The sequence below is a fragment of the Anoplolepis gracilipes genome, chromosome 4, assembly GCF_047496725.1.
Source record: "Anoplolepis gracilipes chromosome 4, ASM4749672v1, whole genome shotgun sequence".
Taxonomy (NCBI): domain Eukaryota; kingdom Metazoa; phylum Arthropoda; class Insecta; order Hymenoptera; family Formicidae; genus Anoplolepis; species Anoplolepis gracilipes.
The window spans coordinates 762,532-780,551 of NC_132973.1; the positions used below are offsets into that span (position 1 = coordinate 762,532).

At 45.0% G+C, this 18,020-nt stretch overlaps 1 protein-coding gene across 5 annotated transcripts in view; it reads left to right on the forward strand.

The window, feature by feature from the left end:
- Positions 1-18,020, forward strand: part of Hth (Meis homeobox homothorax) — a 430,487-nt gene that overhangs the window by 377,864 nt on the left and 34,603 nt on the right. The window contains exon 12 of one of the 5 annotated variants that reach the window (XM_072889619.1): positions 4,449-5,905. The exons of the other annotated variants lie outside the window; for them this stretch is intronic. Within the exon in view, the coding sequence (XP_072745720.1) occupies positions 4,449-4,452 (4 nt within the window). The 3' untranslated portion in view covers positions 4,453-5,905. Of the gene's footprint in view, positions 1-4,448; positions 5,906-18,020 lie in introns of those variants that run through there. 5 annotated transcript variants of the gene reach the window in all.

Below are 18,020 nucleotides of genomic sequence, written 5' to 3' on the forward strand. Positions count from 1 at the left end.
CGTAGATTACATCGACAAACTTTCGAGTCACGTTTGGAGAAGCGAATGCATTTAAAAAGTTTGCGATGTTGGAAAACTGGTAACCGTGTAAAAGCTGCTAGGTCGGTTCCGGGCGCGAAACGTGCCGTGCTAAGGTTCATTCGCCATTCGTAGAGAAAGCCGGTATGCCCGGCCGAGAAAACTATTATCTCGAGTTGATTATGATTGCATGACTATGAAATTGCTCGCTACGTGGTGGACGAACCGTCGGGAGTCGGGAGTCGGGAGTCGGGAGCGGCGCGCGCGAGGGTGGAGGCGGATGGCGGGCGCTTGCATGACTCCGAGTTTCTCAACAACAATCGTAACTAGCTTTCGGTAGTGGCGGAGCTTCTGGGGTGGAACCAGGCGGCGTCTTCCCACGTCAGCGTGACGGACAGACAGCAGCCCCAGGCGGACTGACAGACAGCGCGACCGGTAGCTCGTATTTTATTCAGTGGCCCTGGCGACCGAACAATTACGAGCGTTCCGCGGACTCGTACCGAGCTATGCACGCACCGACGATACCGAGCTTTGTAGGCGAGCCAACAGGATGCGAGCCGACCGCGCGCCGGTCGCTCTCTACAGGATACTTCGATTGTGTGCGACGGATAATTATCGTCCAACGATTTGCCGGTCTCTTCTGCGAACGAGAGAGGCACGAATCCACCGATGCGCGACCGCCGCTTGCGGTGTTTCCGCGATCTTATTGACCGTGTATACGTAAGCACCGTGTCTAATTTGATAGATAATCTTCGAGGCTCCCACGTTGAGAAGCTCCGATGTCGTTTCCGTGAGCGACACGCCAGGGTCTTTTACCAGAAATTTCTACCATATCGTGCGATATCCGTTCAACTTTTATCAAATAGACTCTCTTTGCCGTGAAAAAAAAAATGTAGCGTGGAATAAAAGATAAAAGAAATTGTTCTTTTAATCGAACCGTTCGTTCGACTCGTTCGCGAGTGGAGAGATGAATAATAACGAATGCACGAATCTTCCCTGTCTCTCTAGTTTCGCTCATGACGACAAAAATGTCATCTCGTGCGAGCGCACGAGCGCGGACTGCTCTTTTGTTCTCCAAATTAGGATACAGAAGTGGATTCAGAAGTGGATTCAGAGCTCGCCCGCTCGTACTTTCCGGCCACCGAGCGAATCCGCGGGCCCCGCGTCAGCCGACTCTGTCTTTTTCCGCGAGACACGTCACGGCGGAACAATGGATCCTTTCCGTTTCTCGACGACGACGGTGAAACCACCGTCGTCGTCGTGAATGGAAATCCGTTCGGCGACGTTAACGCGAAATTTCCCCATTCAGCCGCGGCCCCGTGCCTTAATAATAAAGAGCCAGGCGCAGCTACTGCAATTACTGCAACTGCCGCGACGAGTAAGTGCGCGAGCGGTGAGTCACGCCGCGTGTTCGTTCACGCGAAGGCACATCTCTTCCCTCTTTTTTTTTTTTTTTTTCCAAGCCTCTTCAGGGCTCTCTCTCTCTCTCTCTCTCTCTCTCTCTCTCTCTCTCTCTCTCTCTCTCTCTCTCTCTCTTTGTCGCATCGCATTCTTCTATTTCATTGTCGAGAAAACCAATTTCCTGGTACCTAAATTACGCGCGCTTCCGCGCTCGGGACTGGCGGGGCGAGAGAGATGAGGAGAAAGAACGGTGAGTAACGCAAGAGCAAAGGATAGAAGAAGATAGGAGTAGGGGATGAGAGAGGGGCGGAAAAACCCTGCCGTAATATCACAAGTTTCTACCTTGGGTCTAGCGCGAGCCTCAAGCTGAAACGCCGAAGGCAGAGCGAGGAGAAACGAGCAACAGAGACGAGAAGAATCGTGAAAGGGAGAGAGAAAGAGTGGAGCGAGAGAGCGTGAGGGCGAACGGGCAAAAACGTTAATTTGAAAACGTCACAGTTTAATTTAAAATTACGTAAGTAGGGGCTGTTCTCTTTCTCTCTCTTTCTCTTTTCCTTGTCTCCCTTTATCCATCCTCTCGTTCCTCGCGCTCCCGCTTCTTTCCTCGTCTCTGGACTGGCGGCTCATGGCGGACCTGCCTTCCTTCACCACCTCTATACGGCGGCAGCTACGGCATTCTTGCGATCGTGGTAATAATAGACGCGAAGTTTCGCCCGCGATTTCACCTTCTCTCCTACCTTCCGTCGTACTGCCGCCTGCAATTATTCAGAGAACGAGCGGAATTCCCTTTCTCGCGGGCGCGTGATCAGCGAAAACCCGAGGGGCGAGAGAAAATCTTGCTGAATTCGAACTTCGTTTGTATTCGCTAGCGAGAGATTATGGAAAATTCTCTTCCCTTTGGTCTCAGCTGAAGGAACGATGTCTGTTTAATCATAGGATAACCGATGAGACAGTCGACTGCGAATATTTTAATCCGCTCGATTATGGAAAGTACTTTTCTATATACTTTGTTATATCTAATTTGTATATCTCTGCTTTTTGGAATACACTTTATTTTAAATTGACGAAATAAAATGAAGGAAAACGAAAAATATAATATATAAAATCCGCAATCATGCCTAAATTTGTAAGCGAGAAATTCAACTTAATTTAATGCAAAAACATTTAAATCTCAAGAGACTTGTAATGCAAACGATTGTAAAATCGAATCATATATTAAGATTAATTTTATATAGCGACTCAGATTTTGATATTTTTGATCCTACCATCATAAATTCGAAAAGCCATTAAATAAGTCAAGAAATGCTAATCGCAGGCACATTTCTTCACATTCTCTCTCCGTTACCGAAATTCCTGAGCTCTCTTAGAGAAGATCAAAGTGGATCGAATCGGATTTGCTTTGCACCGTGTTCGATGGCAGTTCAACTTATTATCAAACCACCCATTAATCTCCTAATGCGTAGACGTTATCGCACACGCACGTGCGATGCTGACAAACTGACGTTTACGACTACACGTGTACCAATATTATGTATGAGCAGGTGAGAGTGCCACCTTTTTATCTTCAGTATGATTTCATCAAGAAATTCAAATGGCAGACAAACGCTCGTAGGATCGTTCGCATTGCGCAGCTGTCCTTTAATTCGAGAACTGTAGTTTAGACGAGACAGAATCGTCTGTTGAATCAGTGATTAGGATATTAATGTTACGATAAATATAGAAATGCGCTTCTTTGAATTATCTGTTTGAATTATATCGGGCATATATTCGATATACAGGTTTCATTAAAAAGGAAAAAAAGCGAATTATCGTAGTCCATCCATCACACACAAAATTCAATATCTATCTGTAAACGTAGACGCGAAGCGAATTAAACATCGTCGCACGCGCACGTGCGGTCGATATGACACTCTTATTAAAGTTAAATATTTAAAAAGTTTCGCGTGTTCAAAAACATGAAGAAACTAGCTTCGATCGTAATTTGGAGCGAATTTACAAATAACCAATCCGGTAAAATAAGAACGAGCTTACAACGTTTTTAGGCGTCTTGGGCTACCTTGTGGAAGACGACAAACACTTTGGCCAGGCAGATGGAATGTCGAAGATCACGATAGAGTAGTACCTACCGCGCCGTGGAACCTGATACGAAAGGCCGAACGAGTCAGCCTGGCTGACATCTCGCGAATTTGCCAAAGTACGAGATTCTCGTCTTTATCTTTTTTTTCTCTCCCCGTCTTCGCCCGCATCCCGCATCCCGCATCTCGCATCCCGCGGCTCCGCTCAAGAAGGCACTCGTAAAACTTCTTCTCGGGCACCAAGATATCGTGTGCTTCTTCGGGTAGACTTTCTATATAGGATCGTCGAAGAGATGCGAGTCGAGAGGTATATCAATGTCCTTGACCTCCGCATATTCGCGTTGTATCATGGTCGACGACGAAGATGCCATCTATTTTTTTCTGCATTTTGCGTGATCTTTCCTCTCTTACCTTGACATTCCGATGATTGTCGCGAAAACGTGTTTCGCTATTTATATTCTCGTCATGCGTATGCATGGTTTGTAAGAAGGCGCGAAAAGGGAAGATCTTTATGTTAAAATGATGGGAATATATTTCTTGCCTCCTTGATGGATGTTATATTAATATGGTAATACAATATATCTGGATGTGAGTCGTGTTTGCGTCTTATTAAACAGCATAGATGAAAGATTAATAGCATACGTATTATTCTATGAGTAATAGTACTTATGTACCATCTGACAATGAGATAAGTATCAGGTTTATATATTATTGCGATGAAAACGATGTGGAAGTATAAGGTACATTAATATGCATATATGTGCCTATTATATAATATTTATTATTTTGGTTCACAACCGCGTTGCATATGAAACTTCTTTTTTATTACTTTGTAAACGTGCATAAAAAGTTAAACGTTATATGAATTATTTTCAATTTCTGATTTTTCATATTTCTTTGGCTAATTCTCGTTTACACATTTGATAATAATCTCCAATTTTCTTTTTGTTTCAGGTGAGTCCTTTATCCTTGATGAGAAATAAGTGTCGTGCATGTAGGTAAGAATTTCAGCTTGTCAATTCGTTTGTTCGTCAATTCGATCGAATACCGACAATGCATTCTCCGAAGCAGTCTATTCGCCCGCTTATCTAACGTAAGCCAGCCGGAAGCGAATTTCTGGTCAGTCAGAAATCAACCTCACCGAAGCAACGAGCGCTTCCTGTCGGCTCGCGACCGACCACGAACAAGCTGACCGGAAGTTCTTCCGGAGCGCAAATAACGCGATCGATCGTCTGCGCTTTCTTCGCTCCTTTTACGTTTCTCCTTTGATGGACGTGCCAACGATGTCATGGTTTACTTGTCACTGCTCTAATAGGACCGGTCGGAGGGGAAACCCTAGAGGCATGGGGTTGCGCGTACAACACGTCGTTTTGTGTTGTTTCCACGGGGGTGAGAATAAATACACTCGTGCCGAATAATACAAAGATGGCGCGGGGAGGAGCACGGGGTATGGTTTTCCATCGGAAGTGACGTTCCTCTCTCTCTCTCTCTCTCTCTCTCGTCGTCACGGTGGGGAGACTACGGGCGCCGATTATGCCTTGTCCTTCCTTCGCAAAGTGTAGGAACACGATACGCAACCGAGCCACCCTCCGCGATCATCCCCTTCCGCTTTTGGAACATGGCGATCGTTCTAAGCATTCATCGCCGTGACACGAGCTGTAATTTCCTGCATAGAACCCGGATTTTTATCCAGATTTATTCCGAATTATCCGTTTATAAATTATTTCGTGAAATGACATGGATTCAATTGTGATACTTCTTCCACGGAAATTTGAAGGCACACCATACTTTAATGATTTTCTAAACATTAGTGATAATTAAAATGATGGAAATTTTTTTTGGACGCGAGAAAAAATTGAAATTGAAGCGCCAACTTCTCGAAACATTACATGACATTCATCTTGGGCGTGCGAACGAAATGGTTATTCAGAATAGCTGGTCGAAAATCACGAATTTCGTCGGCATGCACCGGAAAACGCGATCGGCGTAGATAGCGTCGCTTCGGTTGCAGTGAACCGCCGCGCGATTCTTGCGCGTGAAAACGCAATATTCCGCGTTGGTTGTTGCCGTTCGTCGACGCGCTCGCATCGCGGAATCGTACAATGATCGTTTAATCGGGCGTGCGCCGAACAATTGGTGCGTCGGGACCGACCGCGGCAACAACTCCGCATCGCTTCGCGCCGCTTCGGCGTCCGCTCGTCTTCCGCAGAGACAAATAACGCGAAACGGTCCGGCGAGCATTTGATTGCCCGTGCTGTTGCGTGCGTGCACATGATGCGTATCCGCAATACGCACTCTGCTCGCGCGCGTATCGTCAGGAAATGCGAAATCGGGAAATTGCGCGTCGTACGCGCCGTTACGTTTCTGCGTGTTGCAACTTACGACTGGTTCAAAAGGTATATCTTTCCTATGGCAAAATGGAGAATAAAATATATATATATATATATATATATATATATATATATATATACAGATCTATAAGCGAAAATGTTTGATTGATTATCAGTTAATGAGAGTGTCACGATTCGTTTAGAGTCATATTGGCGTTTATATAATTCTTATCTAAACGATTATATCGAGAAAATATCAGAATTATTCATCGTTTTATTCCTTCTCGGCTTGAATAGGCGTTCCTAGAATATTCTCTCCTTATTGTTTCACGAGTACAACTTTAATATTCGTCGAATATTAATGCTATTTGCGGAGTCGATCGTACGTGCACGAATAATTTCCCTGAATTTCATAGTCGGGGAAATTTTCTTGCAATCCCATTAAATACGAAGATACAAACGCAACCTTACGGATACCGTTTTCAGATATCTCAAAAACCGCGATCGAGACAACGACGATGATTTAGAGATATTTATGGGGTGCAGAGAGTCACCGCACGAGAAGAGAGAGAGAGAGAGAAGAGAAGAGGGCGCATCGCGTAGAACGGTCGAGTAGAATTACACGATGTCGACGATGATATAATGCACGTATTTCTCGCGAATGTGTTTCTTTCTGTCTCGCGAAATCTCTCGTCGGCATCGAGCGACCTAACCGAGGATCAAGGATCGCAAAGATTCGATACGACTTCGCGTCTCGCTTCTCCGTGGCTTGAAACGCCGGTGCCGGCGCCGGCGCCGGCGCCGCCACGCCAGCACCAGCGCCAGCGGGAATCGGAAAAATTCCCGTCGGGCTTCGCGCTCTTTTCTTTTCGGCGCTTGCCTATCCGCTCGCTCGAATAAATCTCTTCGGGTTACGGTTCAACGTCCGCAGGTATCCGCCAACACCAAGCCCCTGCCGTGGAATGCCTCTCGTACGTTAGAGCGACTACGTTCCACGGAGGAACTCCAATAACTTCGAACTAAATTCCTGTCGACCTCTCTACCACGTTCCTCGAGACGGGTTTTCATCGTAGCAGATCCGATCTAGGAATCGATCCGCTCTCTCGCATGACGTAATGCACGCCGAATCGCGCCACGGAGTAGATTAATTTCACGATAACAATCGACGCAACATCTTTGGCAAGGAGCTGGCGTATCTAAGCGCACAGCTCTTCCATCTTCGCGCAATGCGCCAGTGACTTTCGTGCTGGGAATAAATTACGCTAATAACGATTCAGTTATATCGGTGAGAGAGACGAATAAAGTACGATTATGTAATTTTATCTCTTCGTGGGACGTCGTGAGCGAGACAACTAAATTGCGATTACGCAATTATCATTCGCGTTATCGTATACGCGTTTATACGCGCGGATGCAACATACGTCTGTCACGGATATCAGACGCGGTTGAGAATCCACGTCGTTCGTGATATCGAATAATTTTACATCCGCCACTAGGTGCCACTTCGGAACATAAGCGCGTAAAAGAAGTTCCCGACGAAATCATGGGGATCATGTCATCCATCCTGGCACGAAACCCGACGATTAGGCGACGGATCGTAATCCATGGAATGTATATACCGTCGTCGTTGTCAGGTACGGAGAAAAGAGGGAGAGAGAGGGAGGGAGAGAGACCACTGACTTCCTTTATCGACATTTTGATACAAAATGGCTGCGCTCTACGGGGTGCCTCCGGGTAATCTCTCTCGATTCAAATTAACACACGCAGAGCTCGCCAGGGGGCCCAGGACCGGGCCGCGGGGAGCTTGCGCCGCGGTATAGAGGAGATAATATCACCGTACATCCAGATCTTCTTTGTCTTCCTTTTGGAGAACGATCGCCCCGCCTTTTTCTTTTTTTCGTTAACGATCGCGCTGTAAAGAGGCGAGTGACAGGCGCCACGCCGGCTTTGACAAATCGCTGCCGCGATCCGCTGTCGCTCGATACATGCATAATACGGTACCACGGAAAACTCGACCTCTTTTCTCCTTTACACGTATAACAAAGTAAAAAGGAAAATTTCTTTGCCGTCAATGGAAATTATAACCAAGGAAAATCAAATTTATTTGTATTTTTTTTTATTTCTTTCGTCAGTTTACGTCAGAATATACAGAAAGAAGGAGAGACGTTGGAAAACAGCATGTGACATTATTGTTAGCCATCGTAAAAATTTTTCAAATATTAGACTCTAGCTGCGTATTTTCAGACTGTAATCATATATTTTGCATGCACCTGTGCGATCTTAATATATATACGAGATCGTTAGCGAGACAAAATACCTTGTCACAGTGACTCATCCGGTTTCTATAAGCAAGTTTCTTCTGCCCGATTCATTCGATAAAAGAGCCCGGATGAATTGATTGCGACTGATTGAGCACCCGGTAACTGCCATCGATTAATTTTGCCGATTGCCAGAACGATTCATTTCTTGTCGTACACTACAATTTGGTTAACTGATTATATCTTCAAAGATATATACGATAAAGTCGTTTACATATCTGGCAACAATATTTGTAAATTTGTCAACTATCAGCGGCTTCGTAAAATTTCCGAAAAGCTAAAAGTTTAGTTGAAACGAACGCTATTGCCAACGACAAGGAAATACGCGAGACCTGAGGGGGCAGGGGCTATTTTACATTTAGCGCGCGAGATAACGACCGCCTCTGATATCTGTTTAATTATCTAAATTGTATTGTCTCTTATCCGCGACGCGATAACTCGTTGCTGCTGTGTAAGTCTGTTGTTTCCGAAGGTACGAAACGTGTACTTCTCACACATCTTCGCGTAAAAAGAGACGAAGAGGATGAGAATGGGTCTACGAGCAGAGAGTAACCAGACGATGTCGTTGCGCTTCTTCTTCTTGTCCGTTTGGGTTTTCTCAGTATTTTTCTTCTTCGTTTCTCGAATTTCTTTTCGGTCGCAGTTTTATCTCCATTATTTTCCGTCGCTTCCACCATTTGCACAGAGGCCCGTCATTTATCTGATTACCAAGATTAGCTTCCATTACTTAATTTTCTTTTAACCTCCTGCAATTCGATTTTCTTGTTCGTCGTATATACGGAGTTTATTTCTTCTCTCGACCGCGGACGTTTCCAAAAATATATGTCTGTACATTTATTACAAGAGGGCAGTTTTTTCGAGTAAAATTTTTTAGAATATTTTTTTAATCAATTACAACATGTGACATTTTGTCCAAACAAGTTTTGTTTTTTTTTTTTTTTTTTTTTTTTTAAAGTTTATTCGATACTTTTTAATAATTTTTCTAAGTTGTTTCCCTTAATATACATTATACATATATATATATATATATATATATATATATATATATTTTTTGTTTTGCCGATGAAATCTCTGTTTCGAAAATAAAATTTCGCTGGTCCAACGTAGCGTTGATAAAAGATTTCCCTCTACCGATTCACTGCTGCAGCTACTTCACGGTGGAATGAGCGGATTTGCAATAAGAATGTCGGCGTATAAAACTGTCAATAAGCGCGCTGACCCCAAACGTAATTTCGTAGCGTCTCTTGCTTGCAGCGGTTACACGAGAGAGGTCGAAAGAGAGAAGGGTGAGAAAAATAGAAGGTTTTGGGAAAAGCAGGAGAAACAGAATCATGCACGAGAAGGAGAGGTACGGGAAAAGGGTGGAAAGAATCGGAAAATAGAGGAAACGAGAGAAACCGAAGAGAGAAAATAAGAGCTGGCCGCCGCCAGAGCGGGCTAGAGGGTGGAGGGAAAGAACGATGGAGGAAAAGGGAGGAAATGGAAGAGAGGCAAGAGAGAAGGAGAAGAATATGCGAGAGTAAGAGAGCGGCGTGATACGCGAGAGCGCCTCTGCCGGGGTTATATGGAAATGTTGGTCAAATATATCATTCCGGCTTGACAGTGCAATTCTCTTATCTGCCTCGCGCCGCCTGCCGCTCTACCCCAAACCATCCGCGCGCGCTTCAGGGGCGGATGGAGGCGGAGGTGGCGGGTGGCGGCAGCGACGGTGAGCGCGGGAGAGCTGCTGGCGAACGGGAAGGGAAACGGCGGGATCGGGGGCTGAAGCGCCCGATAGAGGATCTGCAAACACGTTGCTGCCACCCCCTTTCTCCTACCTCACTTCACCTCATCTCTCTCCGCGACCTGCTCTTCCCATCGAACCTTCCTCAACCCCGTCCTCCAACGTCCTGGCTCGTCCTTCTCCTTCCTCGACCTCCGCCAATGTCCCTCGACTGGTCCACGCCCGACTGCGGATCCAGCAAGATGACGAACTGCCTGGCAAAACAGAGCGGAATGCGAAACTCCAAAAATACGCGGATTAAAGTGTCGGCTCGTCCCGACTATTCGCACTTTTATCCTTCAAAGTGCACTTTTCGCTTCGGATATTATTTTCTTTATCGTTCATTTTCCTTATCATTAATTCGTTGTTGTACTGGAAAAAAATTTTACCGCAGACAGGTATCTTGTTATTATTTGTGACGTTAAATAAGAATAAAATGTTGACACTATTTTTTCCACTCATTTGTCCGGGTCGTTCGGTTTTTAGAAGCCGGTTATGTTTTGTAATAAATTGATGATTTGGTCGGATATCTCGGACATAACTAGACAGCGGTGAGAGGAACAAAGGCAGCGTTGTATTATTAGTCATCCCTTGCGGGCCAACATCATTACTCTTGTATTCGCCGCGTGCTGTCACCCGTGATCGATTCCTCGCGTGCGTGCACGTGATCATCTTATCCTCCCTTGCAATTCCGCAACGGGACGAGATACGCGTATCGAGTCCATCTATACAGTTGAGAGTGGAAACATCGCGTGTATAATCTACACATGCGCGCACGCGCGTGTGACTTACGCATGTCTGAGGGTGCGTAAGTGACCTGCGAGAAGGAGGGACGCGCGGACGTTTCGTGATGTACTGCCGACACTTCATCTCTTCGCGGGTAAACACGAAAAATCGTCGACTCGGCCGGCGTCGATAAGACCCCAGAGCGGAAAGATCTTACCAAGGGATGAAGCAGTAGGGGGTTCAAAGTATTCATCGCGACGGGGTTGTAAATTTCAGCTCGTTGCCTTTTCGCATTTTCGGAAACTGGCAGTAGTAGGGACTCCCCAACCTCATCCACGATTTCGACTCTCTTTTGCATTTGAAGATGCGGAGATCTACGTGTGAAAAAGCTGATCTGGAATAAGCTGAGAGAAACGAGCGTAATCGATTATTCGCTCGCGAAAATTAGCTCCAAAGTAGCAACAGAGTTTCAAGATCTACGAATGCTATATATCTTTTTTGAAAAAAAATGACGTGTTTATGTTTATTGAATAATAACTTGATTTTATTAATAATAAACAAATAATTCAAAGGATTCCGTTTATAAAAGATTTCCAATCGCTTTAAAATTAAACGTTCGTACATTATATTTCAGATAATATATCATTATTGTTTATTATATACTTATTAGATATCCTTTTTTTCTTTTTTTTTTTTTTTTTTTTTTTTTTTTTTTTTTAAGTAATATAAGAAATTCTCATATCTTCAACAACGCGATAAATTTCGCGTCTAACGAATAGTGCTCAGATGAACACGGCAAGCAATTGCGGTGCAGTAATTTTTCACAACGCGGTGGGCGCGGTAAATGGTAGAAATTAGCTTTGCCTGCGCGTAAACGCTTCACGAAGACGTCACTTTCGATTTCCTAGGCAATTACCTTCAAGAAATACTCTACGACAGTCCTGTTACCTCGGACTTGATAGATAGCGCAAATAAACATCTCACGGTTAAACCAGAAGCCACCGCATGTACCTGAGATGGCTAACAGCAGCCTCGGCTAAGAATAGAAGTGCTTATTATTGCGTACCCAAGACACAAAGACCGAGAATGAATACGAGATACCTTTCGCCCTTTGTCACCCGTCGTGGTTACGACTTGATAGTTGCCATGAGCGACAGTTATTCGAAGATTTTATTATTCGAACAGTCCAATGCGTCTGATCGTGTTAAATATAAATTGTTTTTTACATGGTAATCGCATAACAAGTCTTATTAACTAATATTTTATTTTCCGAGAATAAAAGAAGGTAAATCTCATTTTCATTAATAATTGCTTAAGGAAATTATTCTGTTGTGACAAAATGAAAAAGAGAAAAACGGATGGTAACTAAAAGAAACTGATTTGAGCGAGCGTCGTAGATTTAGGAAATGTTTTTCGAGGTAAAGAAAGAAAGCGATCACTTTTCCTTATCGGTTGTCTCGGATCTCCTTGCTTGTAGTCAGCTCACTCTATAATTGCTTCTTTTAACTAAGATTCTGGGATTTAACTTTGAATGTTTTTGTCTCTCTTTCGAACTGAAAGCGAGGTGGCGAATTTTCCGTCGCGCGACAAGACGGAGGGGAGGGGGGGGGGGGGTTGGCGGTCCGGGTAGCCGGATTTTTAAATTGGTTCTTATAACTTTAAATACAGCGAATCAGCTGCGACTTTCGAGATGGAGAATCAAATCAAAACCGTTTTAAAAGTTTTCTGGCTACGTTATCCCCATTCGGCTGGCTGATGTTGCTCCTTATCTCCTCAGCGACGTTTTTGCGATCCATGCTTGCTCGCCTTATATCGTAATTCGCCTCCAAGTATTGCAGTGTTGCAGAGAGTTCTCTTTCTTCTAATTTCAGTCAAAACAAATAATCATCTTTTATTTTTATTGTACTTGGAAAATATCTTTCTTGCATTTTCTTTTCCTTTGCAGAAAAAGAAAAGACGAGAGCACATTTCTGATTTGGAATTTTTTTTTCTCGCGTTTCTTAAAAACTATATATAATTGCGAGATTTCGTACTCGCATAAATCGATTCTCCGAAATAATCCTCCCGTAGCTAACTCGCCAACCTGTTTCGAGAATCTTTTGCGTTTAGTACGCGTCTTGCTATCTTCCAGCAGGATGAATTACCTTCCTACCAATTTCCTCTCGCCAGTCGAAACCGATCGAGGTAGAGATGCAATTAGAGGGATGCACTCTCGGTGCATGGTAATTCGGTCGAGAGGACCCGAAGGCACGGACGCGTGAGGAGCATGAGGGGAAGAGAAACGGCAAAGAAGAGGCACGATGTCGGGTCGAAAAACGGAGGACGATGTAAGAAAAAGGGGGAAGGAGGAGGAATGAAGCGCGACGAGCAAACGAAGCGCCGGAGGAAAGTATATATATCGGGCCATTATTTTCTGCAGTATTTTAACGTAAAATCCTCCGGATTCTTGGAGCCATCGTATCGATTCCTATAGGAGAAACCAAGCTTCGGTCGCTCGGGGCGAGGGTGTTCCGGGACAAGGGGGGCTCGCTCGGTGAAAAGGGGAAGGGGGGGGGGGAGAGAGAGCGAGAAGACGGTAGCTCCGCACGGAGCACGGAGCTTTTCCTGCGATGCAATCTTTGAAAGGAGAGCCGCGTCATTACGCCGTGGCGGTGGTTCACGGACCATTGCCCCACCACCCCTTCGATTCTCTCCCCCCCCTTTCCCCCCATTGCTTTTCTCTTCCTCCTTCCGCGCTCCTTATCGTATCCCCTCTCGCTCTTTCTCTCTTCTCTATGCCCGACCAGCGGCGTGCGCTTTTGCCTTTCTTATTTCATAGGGGAGAAAGCTTCGCCACTGTATATACCTACCCCAACGGCATACGGCACTCTCTCGATTCGAAGCCGGTCCAATGACACATGACTCAACGTGCGACAACCCCATGCATCACCAGCGAGTAGTGGGCGCCACGTTATCGCCCACTACTCGCTTTTATAAAGCTTGCCGATGAAACCGATCTAAGATTCCATCTCGTACAACTTCGCCACTCAGAACGAAGTGGCTGGAAAAAGCATTGTGGAGGGAATTTTGAATAGAAGTCTGCAATCTTTTTCCATGATTTCGATGAAACGAATATAATTGTACTTGGTACAAAATTTTGCAATTAGAACTCGATATATTTGACGCTCATTTGATTCAGTGTCGCACGAATTAAAAAACAAGATTATCTTTTTACGAAATCGCTGTAGGATTTTAAAGAAGTCGAGAGAGCGTGACGATCGAGGAAATATTCGTTCCCAAAATCCAATTCGTTCCACCTAGTCGGTAGAGCGTGATACCATTCTTTATTTCGATAATGAAGCCACAAAAGGAGTCTCTATTTATCTCTCCCGCACACTCAGTTTGCTCGCGGTTGCTCGCGCCGCGCTTCTTTCCCCTCTCGTTACTCTACGCGCTTCGGTATACACTCCTCCGGTTTCTGGGTGGTGCATCTCCGAGGATATCCGCGCTAACAAGGTCCACTTGGGTGGCGCAGCTATGGCTTACCTGGTCGTTTGCTTCGGGTAATATTACCGCGAGACGTTTTGCAGGCCGGCGGAGAAGTTTAGTCGCGGCGACGGTGGGTGGGACGCGGCACTGCCAACGCGCGTTCAACAAAAAGAGAGAGAGAGAGAGAGGGACAAACGGAGCCTCCATGTTCCTGCACAAAGTTGCGCCATGGCTCCTCGGAGTCGTCTTCGGAGAGCTCTCTTCTTTTCTGTTTGCCACGGCCTTTGCATACCGCGACAAAGATATTGCCGGTATTAGTAGGTATGCGATGATGGTTCAAGCTCGCGCTTGCTAGCCCTATCATCGTGGTTTTTCTTTTCCTTCTTCTCTTTTCACACAGAGAGACGCATAGCCGGTTCGCGCGAATATCCGGACCGAGTAACGAGCGCATGCAAATCGCTCGCCATACCCTATCAGTTATTTTTAATACCAGTTTGATGGTCGGCATCGCGTCGACGACCATGTCGGATTTATCTTTGCTTTATGATCGGCGAGACCTCCTTGGAGTAACGCTGCAAAAATTTGTGATACATTATAATGCATGCTCGCCCCAGCGGTCGAGATATTTATGCGAACGTAATCATTCTCGCTCGCGCGTTTGCGTGAAACTACGTGTTCTGATATCGTAAATTCATTCGTTGCATTAAACTAACTAACTAGCATTCGCATTAAATGTACGATTAAATATTCGCATCAAGTATTACCGGTACCGTCGATTATGCATTCAGATATCGCAAACTTTACGATTAAAATGTCACATCAAGTTATCGATAATTGGACTCGTCTCATTTTTAATTAAATTCTCCACGAGAATGTGTATTCCGTCTTATTATCGATTTAACGGAAGATACGTTGTATTCCGCCTTATTACCGATTTAACGCGGAAGATATCTGTTGGAGATGTTTGCACGTTGCTCTTCTTATCTCCTTCTCACGAATAGTTACTAATTAAAAGGAACTTAATATCTTTTCTCGCCGATGCACCGTGATAAGCAATTCGCCGCGACAAACTCTCCGATTAAGTGTTCCAGGAACGCGTCACGTTCGAACGCAATGTTGCGATCGTAAAGGTTGAAACATCCTTCGAATGGCGGCCGTAAAAGACCTCGTAACGAGATCCTCGCATGCGATTAGGAATGAAATGTCCTCTCCAAACGTTTCGCTCGCGGATTTATCGTGTGCCGTCTATTATCGATTCCTCGAAACTACGCTACGTTCGTCGACGTACAAGTTTCGCGGTTAGCCCAGTGACGTCTACCGGAATCAAGGTCAGAGCTGTAAAAGAGAACGACAGCCAGCGACAAGGGTAAACCGGTGGCCGATCGATGCGACCGTCTGCGAAGACGGCAATCCCGCGGAACTCTCGCAGGTCATAAACGCAGTAGTGTGGGCCCCGGGTGCAAGCTCCGGGGTTTATTATCGGGCCGGGCTCCCAATTAAGCGGCAGCAGCTGTGAAAATTAATGGAGCACAGCTTTTAAGATGTAATTGGGCACATTCATAACTCAGGATGAAAAGAGAGGAGACTGGGCCGGAGGGAGATGCTCCATCTCTTCTCTCGCGCTCTTTCCGGGCACGCCTTTTGTAATTGATACACCTATATACATTCTGAATAAAATCCATAAATAAAATCCAATTGTAAGCGCGAGCGTACTTTGTTAGGTAACGAACGGCAATTAATTTCGCATCCGGTCTTTTACCAATCGTGCTTCATTGAAAGAGATTTCCATAAATAAGGAACGTCATATCGCCAAAAGATCGATAATCTCGGCGCATGATATTTTCTTATCAACATTATATTCATTATAAGAGTAGAAGCCCTCGAGTTGTTGGCAAGATTACGGAAAAGTAAAACGCGAATTTGAGCGTGATAGAGAGAAAGGATAGACGAGTAGACGAGTAGACGAAGAGAGGGTGGACCTCGTTGCTCCTCCGCGAGGCGGTGATAGCAACGACGTAATAATAGCGAATGACGCGGCATTGTACGCTCGAAGGGCGCAACGTTCGGGGATGAACGGTAGAGGGCCGGGGTTGAACGCCCCTTTAGACGGTCGTAAACATTTCGTAAATTTGCTCCACAGGTGTGCCATCGCGGCAACTAAGCCATCCATGGCCGGCCGAACTCGCCTATTTACTCGCGCGATCTAAACTGTACGCGCGTAAACTATCTACGCTTGCAGAGTTGAAGCAAATCCTCTTCGTGACGCTGACCGTTGAAGAAATATATTTCGTAAGATTATGAATAATAAATTTAACAAGAGCTTCTTTAATTCTTTTTTGTTGAAAATATTGTAGCACAAACATTATTTATAGTTGATTTGACATTGACGCTTATAAAAGTTGTATAATGCGATTCAATTTCTCGAGAATAGAATTCTATTGTAAAGCTGATGCGCGAAAGTAGAACAATCAACTTTATTCCAGTAATAATAATCTTTGCAATATTGTACGTTCAGTTAAGATTCAGAAAATTCAGGACAATGTTGATTATTTTAATTTCAAAATACTGCTATCATAATCAGCAATCGATAATATTTATATAATTATTATTCTTTAATGAATAAAATATCGCTATCGCTATAATAAAATCTTTTCAAAATTCTTTCATCGATTTTCCTGAGATGGAGTAGCAGGATACATTATTTGCGGTTTTTAACGATATATCTTTCGAAACATGTACGTATATTCCGGTGCTCTTTCCTAAATCGTGGACACTCAGGTCACTCAGACTCGCTCTCGGAGAAATTCGAGTAACGACTTCCCGCTATCTCATTCAGCAGCGTAATTGCCGAGGCAATCATTAACCGGGATTATCTCCCGGTCGTGGAACGGGTAGAAGCCCCTTCTGCCCTACGGACGTGTGTTTCGTGCTGGATTCGGTTATAGGCGGCAAGGAGAAGGAGTTACGTGACGGCGAACGCCGTAGAACCGGAGAAATGGAGGAATAACGGCGGCGCAGAGGGCAAGCCAGCGTTCCGGAAACTGCGCGCGGATGTTTGTAACGTCGTACGAGCAATGGCGGCGGCAACGTTAACCCGCCAAGTGATGGAGGAGGCTCCGTGCCTGGGATATCGGTTTCCGGTTTGGTTCCTTGTCGATAATCTCGATCCTGAAACTCGCCGCACCTGCATCCTGCCCCCTTTCCACACTAGTGCGCGAAAAAGTCAAGCTTCTTACGAAAGAGATATGTAAAATCCGCACGAACGACGGGTGCGGCACGTGTGGCTGCGCCGATGCTCGGTTTTTCAAAAGGAAATCGCCGACAGAAATGGCTTGGGTCCGATAGCTATGGGATAATTCCATCGAAATTTGATCCGAGAAAGGTTTCAAGAATATCACGGATTGCGGTTGTAAATTCTAGTTGTAAGCACGCGAGAGCGCACGCGGTTTGAATGTGGATTCTATCAACGCGCGACTGCTTGCTGATTTTCGTAGCGCGTTTCTCGCTACGAATTTTTATATTTTATGGAAGTAAAATTATCATATCGTAAATTCGTCCTTTTGCGATACATTGCCGTAAGTTTCCAAAGTCTGTAGTAATGGTTACCACACGCGGATAAAGTGCACATTTTTACCGGAATAATTTTATTTACTTAAGGAATATAATTTTATTTACGTTTTAGCCCATCTATTCGCGTGTTTTCCCGGTAAACCTCGCCGTGTGTGTGTGTGTGTGTGTGTGTGTGTGTGTGTGTGTGTGTGTGTGTGTGTGTGTGTGTGTGTGTGTGTGTGTGTGTGTGTGTATACAGAGGTACAGAAATATAACGTCAAAGTCGATGTACGACATAACGGTTGCGCGCGAAGAGCCATTCGCCTCGTGTGTTCTCTCATGGGCTCTATTAGGAAAGTGTGATGGAGTTTTG